At 39.8% G+C, this 7,037-nt stretch overlaps 1 protein-coding gene across 2 annotated transcripts; it reads left to right on the plus strand.

Moving 5' to 3' along the window:
- The first annotated feature begins 410 nt into the window (after positions 1–410).
- adat2 (adenosine deaminase, tRNA specific 2) lies at positions 411–3,808 on the plus strand. Of its 2 annotated transcripts, XM_004085365.4 has the most exons (6): positions 415–623; positions 938–1,042; positions 1,142–1,292; positions 1,428–1,534; positions 2,036–2,108; positions 3,676–3,808. In XM_004085365.4, the coding sequence occupies exons 1-6, from the start codon at positions 507–509 to the stop codon at positions 3,717–3,719; spliced, it is 597 nt and encodes a 198-aa protein (XP_004085413.1). In that variant the 5' UTR covers positions 415–506; the 3' UTR covers positions 3,720–3,808. The 2 variants fall into 2 exon arrangements, with proteins under 2 accessions (XP_004085414.1, XP_004085413.1); XM_004085366.4 differs by lacking the exon at positions 938–1,042 and having other exon boundaries at positions 411–623.
- The last annotated feature ends 3,229 nt before the right edge of the window (positions 3,809–7,037 follow it).

A 7,037-nucleotide genomic window follows, 5' to 3' on the forward strand; every position in this document is an offset into this window, starting at 1 on the left:
GAAGCAGATGACCAAACACACAGAACTGTTTTTAGAAGAGGTAAAAAGGTCAATCTGAGTTAACATTTAAAGAAATACATTTAAACAATGATAATAATAAAACAAATTCCTTCACACATTCAGAGCTTAAATCCTTTTATTGATGACATTTGTAACACTTCTACAGGATCATTACTGATCTATGCTCCAGGTTATGATTGCCTTGAAATTTAATTTATGCTGAAAGATTTCTATATTTTATTTATACGTGTTTGTTTGTTACTTTTTTATTTGAGAGCTGTGTCTTGCATCATTGTGTGGTTTTGTCTGCGATAGTTTGTAATGATTATATTTCAATTTTAAAAAACACACACGCGCGCGCGCACACACACACAAACAATGAAAACACGTAATCGGAAACACGGAGGGTCGGTCCGTTCAATATTTTCTTCCCCTGTTCGTTTCCGGTGTGATGGTGTCCATAGTGTGACAAAAAAGTGGAAAACAACCCGAAACAGCACGGCTCGATGGAGAAGTTCGGCTCGATGGAGAAGTTCGGCTCGATGGAGAAGTTCGGCTCGATGGAGAAGTTCGGTCCGAACGATCAGGAGATCGAGAGATGGATGTCTCGCGCGTTTGAAATGGTGAGTGGTCCACGTTACAGCGGGTTTGTGTGTTAATTTATTCCTTAGAACGTAATGACCAGCTTTTCTGTAGGCGAAAGACCCAACAGTGCTTTACCATTATTGCGCTAATAAGTGCATAGGTAAAAAAACGACATTTAAAGACGTTACTTTTAACTCTCATTGGTGCATTTCTTTATGAAACACTTTTTTTCTTGAGTCAAGTTATATGAAAGTAGATGTATTTATTTGAGGACAACATGCTGTCTGAAAATGTCAGTCCTTCTACCCCAGATGTGCACACACGCCTGAGTAAGTCACTGAGGTTTCTGCAGGCCAGAGAAGCTCTGCAGAATGGAGAAGTGGCTGTCGGATGTCTGATGGTCTACAAAGATCAAGCAATTGGGAAAGGAAGGAATGAAGTTAACAAGACTAAGAATGTAGGAATAATTCTAAAGTGTAAACAGGATTTTAACTCGAGGTTTTGTTCTGATGCGGCATTAGTATGAGCAGCTTCTCACGGTTCTCTGGTTTTTCAGGCCACTCGTCACGCTGAGTTGGTCGCTCTGGATGAGCTTCTGGACTGGTGTCGCAATAGCAACCTGGATTTGAGAAGCGTGTGTGAGCACACAGTCCTGTACGTCACGGTGGAACCATGCATCATGTGTGCTGCAGCCCTGCGCCTGCTCAGTATCCTGTCTGCTCCTGTGTGGCTCTCCTCTCGGCCTTGTGGTCCTTAGGGGACATGCATTTCTCCTAAGGAGCATTCTTGTCTGACGTGGATGTAACCTCAGTTTGAAGTGTCATTTCTGAGCCGATTGTCAGACATGGCTTTGGTCGTGTATGGCTGCTGGAATGAGCGGTTTGGAGGCTGTGGCTCTGTTCTGGACATTTCCTCTGCCGACCTGCTGCAGACTGGGACCACATTTAAGGTCAGCATTCACTCCTGATGAATGTGTTTATGTGGAGTAGGCCTGCACAATACATCCCAAATTTATCGTTATCGCAATATCACGCTGTGCAATACGCATATCGCAAAAGATGCCAAAAATTGCAATAAATTGTTACCTGCAAGCTGCCATAAGATCACTAAAAATCTTATGGTAGTTGGAAGTATTTAACAAATCAAATAAATCCATTTATGCATTTGACCAACCAGATGCACGCCTTCATATTATAGACCAATCGGATGGAGCTCTTTTGTTAGATGTTGGCCTCCTATGTAGACTAGGGTTAACTCTTATTTAAACTACCGTATACTGTTTCAGTGAAATGGAAATTAGGTTTTTGGTTGTTTTGCTACTTGTTCATATACCGCAAGTTATATCGTCATCGCAATATTGATGACTAATATGGCATATCTTGAGTTTTCCTCATGTCGTGCAGCCCTGATGTGGAGATGTTTTTGTGTCAGCTTGTGTTTTTGTGTTTAGTGTATTTCAGGCCACAGAGCAGATGAAGCTGTGGAGATTCTGAAAACTTTCTACAAACAGCAGAACCCAAACGGTGGGATATAATTTTCAAAATTGTTCAGTCTGTTTTTCAAGCCTTTTAAACAATTTATTTGTATATTACTGTGACAAATAAGTATTTGATCACTTGGGTACAAATAAATTGTTTAAAAAAAAGCATACAACATGTTTTCTGAATGTTTCTTCAGATTCTGTCTCTCTCTGTGGAAATGCACCTATGATGGAAATTTTAGACCCCTCCATGTTTTCTAAGTGGGAGAACTTTCTAAATCACAGGGTGATCAAATACTTTTTGACCTCACAGTGAGGTCAAAAAGTATTTGATCACTTGATTATCAGATAGATTTCTGACCAGCAAAGACCTGCTGTTCTGCTTTGAAATAGTCCAACTCCACTCTGCTCATGATTCTAAATGAGTGGCACCTGTTTGAGGTGGTTAGCTTGCATAAAGGCACCTGTGCCCCCCCACAATCAGTCAGAAGGCTATCTACCAACATGGGCAACACCAAATATATAAAATATTTTTTTTCAACTCAAATTTACATATTTATCTAAATAAATGTAATTTTAGTCCAATTCTATTAAAGTTTTTCATCTTAATTTATTGTAATTCTTGAACTCATGTCTAAATTTGAGCCTGCAGATATTTTCATTTTTATCACTATAAAATAAATGAAACTAGACAGCTTTCCAATTTGTAACAATACCATTTCTCTGAATTTGTCATTACTCCAATAACCAGTAGAGCTGCTAAATAAACTCATCATCCTCTTCCTCCCTCTCACTCATGGTGCAGAAAGAATTAAACATAACAGGACAAATAACTAGACAATACACAGTAAAACAGCTAAGCAACTAAACACATTTGGTCAAAAACCCACACTTAAACCCAAATCCGTCCAGACAGGCAAAGGGAATGGTATCCCACAATCCTTTGCGTTGCCGATCTAACAGCAGCACCAAAGTTACACCTACTTAATTGAATTAATTTGAATAAAAGTATAATAACTGTCTGATAACTACATGTTATTTTTAAACTGGCTTAATTAAAAATAATTGATTTATCTCAACTGAAGCAAATAATTAAGTTAGATCAAAGTAAAAAAGTTCATCTTTCCAACATCCATATGTGGTCTAATCATCCTAGCATTACCTGTTTTCTGGAATACCCCCCTGAAGGAGAGTAAATGAATATGACTGAGTTTACACAAACGTTTACTCGCCTTGTGGTGACTAACCTAACTTTTTCTGCCCAAAGAGGAGAAAATGCTCGCAACAGACGAGTGTTCATTTCTGACCTTTCAAAATAAGTTTAGTGTAAAGTTCTTTTGTGTTACAATTATTTATCGTTTTATCGCCCAGCCCTATTCCACGCTGGAATTCACTGAGCTGCTGAGAGCGCCTCATTCTTTACTAATCTTTGTAAAAACAGAGCATGACTGAGTGCTGATTTGATACACCTGTGGCCAGGTGATCAGGATACCTGATTCTGATCATTTGGATGGGGGAGAGAATACTTTTGGTAATACAGTGTACAGGAGATGGTTTTGATGCTGCACAGGAATGGACAGTATGTTGCTCATCTTCTTTCTGTCTTTCAGCTCCCAAACCCAAAACAAGGACAGATGCAGCTCTACAGGTGTGATGCAGCTGGATTAGTTGTTTATATTAAAAATACAAAAATAAATAAATGTTTTGTTAAATAAAAATACATTTGTGATGTTTGGAAGCTTTCTATCAGTTGTGAAGATTTGTTTTAAATACAACCACGTGAGCTCTCCGAGTTTCTTTGATGTCATGCAGGAGCAGTACATCTGGTCTCAAAGACAAAGTAAAAGATGAATCACAAAGACTGACTTGTACTGGATGTTATCCTGTTCCAGGGTTCGATTTACACTGAGGGGAAATGAAGACGTACTTACAGCCCTCCAGAAGTTACCTGTTGAACTTATCTGGCTGCAGTTAAGTTTTAAATCAACTTCAAAAATGACAGAAGCTCTTGTTCAATTGTAATAGTTCAAGTCTATAAGTGGAGCATGTTGACTAAAACGTTGAGTGCATTTTGTAAGTAGACATCTCACAACAGGAGTGCTCCTCTTTTTGCAGATAATACAGTTCTCTCCCTCATAAATCAGGGACACATTTCACCCATTTGTAAAACGTAATTGGAAGTATCTGGTTAAAAGCTTTTAATAAATGTTAAAGACCCTGGCAGTTTAAAAATTAGTCCTAAAGCCAAAACCAAAAAACCAGCAGAACGTTCCAATTCAACTATATTAGTATCCATTGTAAAAGTGTTCCCAGTGCTCTTAATTAGGATTATGCCGTTTTTAGCAAAAATCAAAAAACCTAATTTGTTTTTCAAGACATATTTTCTGAAGCGCAGCAGGAGCTCATTAGAAATTCGCCTCTGGGTTGTGGGCGGGACTGTAGGTTTGGAAGTAACCCTACAGTGATATCCCAGCATTCCTTTGTTCACGATCTCGCCTGCTAGCTTACAGCCTCTCACAACCCCAAGCTAATATTAGTGTAGCAAAAATAAAAAATGCGAGCAATTTTGGAGTTTTGAGCCAGAGGGCAGTTCAGAAGACAAATAGGAAGACTTTAATGGATCTACTGTGATTGTTTTTAAGTGGAGGATTCAGAATTGGAGCGGAGCAGGGAGACTTTAAACCTCCCATGGCAGCTGCTGCGTCACAAAGCTGAGCTTTTTCAAACCACGGGTTGTTAACTCCTCCTGATTCTTCACACTTTGAATAAAGAAATACTCAGAAACGCAGTTTCAATCTTAAATATGTCCTCTATCACAGGAAAATGCTACATAAACATCTTAAAAACACAATTTTTTTGGAGTTGGTCTTTAATCGTTAAATGAGCTTAAAAACCTGGAAATTACTTTTGACTGACTGTTCTAAAGTTTTTCCTCAGCACACACCTGATTACATCTTGAGCAGACGGATTCTAAAACAGATCAGTGATTGGAAAGTGATGTCTTGGGAGAGTATAGCCAGACAGCAGATGGTGTGAGGATGACTGTGGTGAGGATGATGAAGAGGACAAGGCCAGAGCAGAGGATCAAGTGGTGGAAGTTGAAAAAGGAAGAGTGTTTTGGGGGTGGGGGTCACGGCTGGGTATTGCAACATGAAAAAGGTTTGACGGGTATGGAGGGTCAAGGTTGTGGATAGATTTCAAATTCAGGGGAAGTATTTTGTACGTAATCCGATGTGTGATGGGCAGCCACTGAAGAAGCCCATCCCTCAATGAAGGGGACCAGTGGACTTTCCTGAACTGAATTTGCCAGAAGTCCATTCATTCAGGAGCTGTCCCATATTGACCCTCAGGATCTCCAGCCTTCTAGCTGCTCCCAGAGTCTAATTCAAACCCATCATGAAGCCTCTTCCTCCACTGTAATGCCTTGGGTCAGTGAGTGAGCCTGATGCTGCAGAGTTTATAAACAGGCTCAAGGCACAACTTTCAGCTCATTATTGACTGATACTATTTTGAACTTAATGTTTTCTATACTACCTTTGGGTATTTTGAATCTGTTTCAAAGACATTTGTTTCAAATACATGTCTATTCTCTGTGGTCTGTCTTCTCACTGTTGCGGTCATGAGGGGAGTGGGTCATCTGAAGGAATTTGCTCCAGTAGATCACTGAGAACTAATCATATGGATTGAAGGAGAGCTGCTGGACTGTTTCAAAGTTCAAACATGAAGATGCTGAAATCTCCACGTTTCCTAACATGGGATAAAGCCTGAAAAACTCACTCCACTCTTGTTCTGGGTTTACACACAGCCCAGCAGAAACACCGACTGCAGCTACAGAGACGGAAGGATGAAGCTCTGTAGGTTTGCAGGGGGGCGGAGAGAGTGAGAGAGAGAGAGAGATGACCTGAAGCCCTGCAGAACCTACACTGAAGGATGAGCCTGGAAAAACCCCTCATACGACTTTTGAAAGTTTGCTGTACGCCTGCTGCATGTTTGTCTGTATGATGCACTTTTGCATTTTCAAAGTCAGGAATAAGTACCCTCTTTTCTGTGCCGTTGTCTACCGTCCACCTGGATCAAATGGTGTGTTTTTACAGGAGTTCAGAGACTTTCTTTCTTCCACTATGAAGCTGTCTAACCTGATAGTTGGTGATTTTAACATGCACATTAATGATGACTCTGACCTATTTGCCAGAGGTTTTATTAGCCTAATGGACTCTTTTAACTTTATTCAGCATGTGTCTGGATCCACACATGTTTAAGGTGGTACACTCGATCTTGTTTTTACCTTGGGTGTGCATGTTGATTTTATCTTTTCTGAGGACATTTTTATTTCTGACCATCATTGCATTTTTTTTTTATTTATCTTTTTCTGTGTCGCTCTTGCCTGTACGCAGAGAAGTCAGCTCTCGCATCCTTAACTCCTCCACAGCTGAGGTCTTTTCTAATGCTTTTAACCTGGTTCTTTCTCCGTGTACCGATGTTAATACTTTATTATGTAACTTTAACCGTTATTGTCTTTCCATCTTGGATGAAGTCTGTCCTGTTAAAACTAGACTGGCTCCTGTCACTAAGGTTTCCCCTTGGATTAACAACAGTATTCGCCGTCTGAAACAATAATGTAGAAAAGTTGAACGTTTATGGAAAAAAACTCACCTAGATGTTCATCTCCTTCATCTTAAGGATCTTTTAGTCTCTTTTAACAATGCTGTTAGAGATGCGAGGGCTGCATATTTCACTAATCTCATTTCCAAAAGCAGAGGTAATCCTAAAGTGCTGTTCAACACTATGAGTGATATTGTTATGCCCAGTTCACCTGCTGTTCCCATCCATTCAAATGATGATTGTGAAAAGTTTTTATCATTTTTTATTGAAAAGGTCAGATCTGTGAGAAGCTCTCTGTGTCACACAGCTGGTCCTGGCTCTGGCTCTATTCCTAGTCCGCCTCGTCCTGTGATTTTAGACACATTCTCAC

This window comes from Oryzias latipes, chromosome 24 (genome assembly GCF_002234675.1).
Source record: "Oryzias latipes chromosome 24, ASM223467v1".
Lineage (NCBI taxonomy): Eukaryota > Metazoa > Chordata > Actinopteri > Beloniformes > Adrianichthyidae > Oryzias > Oryzias latipes.

Coding starts and splice junctions, on each gene's coding strand:
- adat2 (XM_004085365.4), top strand. CDS start 507: ATGGAGAAGTTCGGCTCGATGGAGAAGTTCGGCTCGATGGAGAAGTTC. Junction 624..937: donor TGTCTCGCGCGTTTGAAATG/GTGAGTGGTCCA, acceptor AGGTTTCTGCAG/GCCAGAGAAGCTCTGCAGAA. Junction 1,535..2,035: donor AGACTGGGACCACATTTAAG/GTCAGCATTCAC, acceptor TTTTGTGTTTAG/TGTATTTCAGGCCACAGAGC.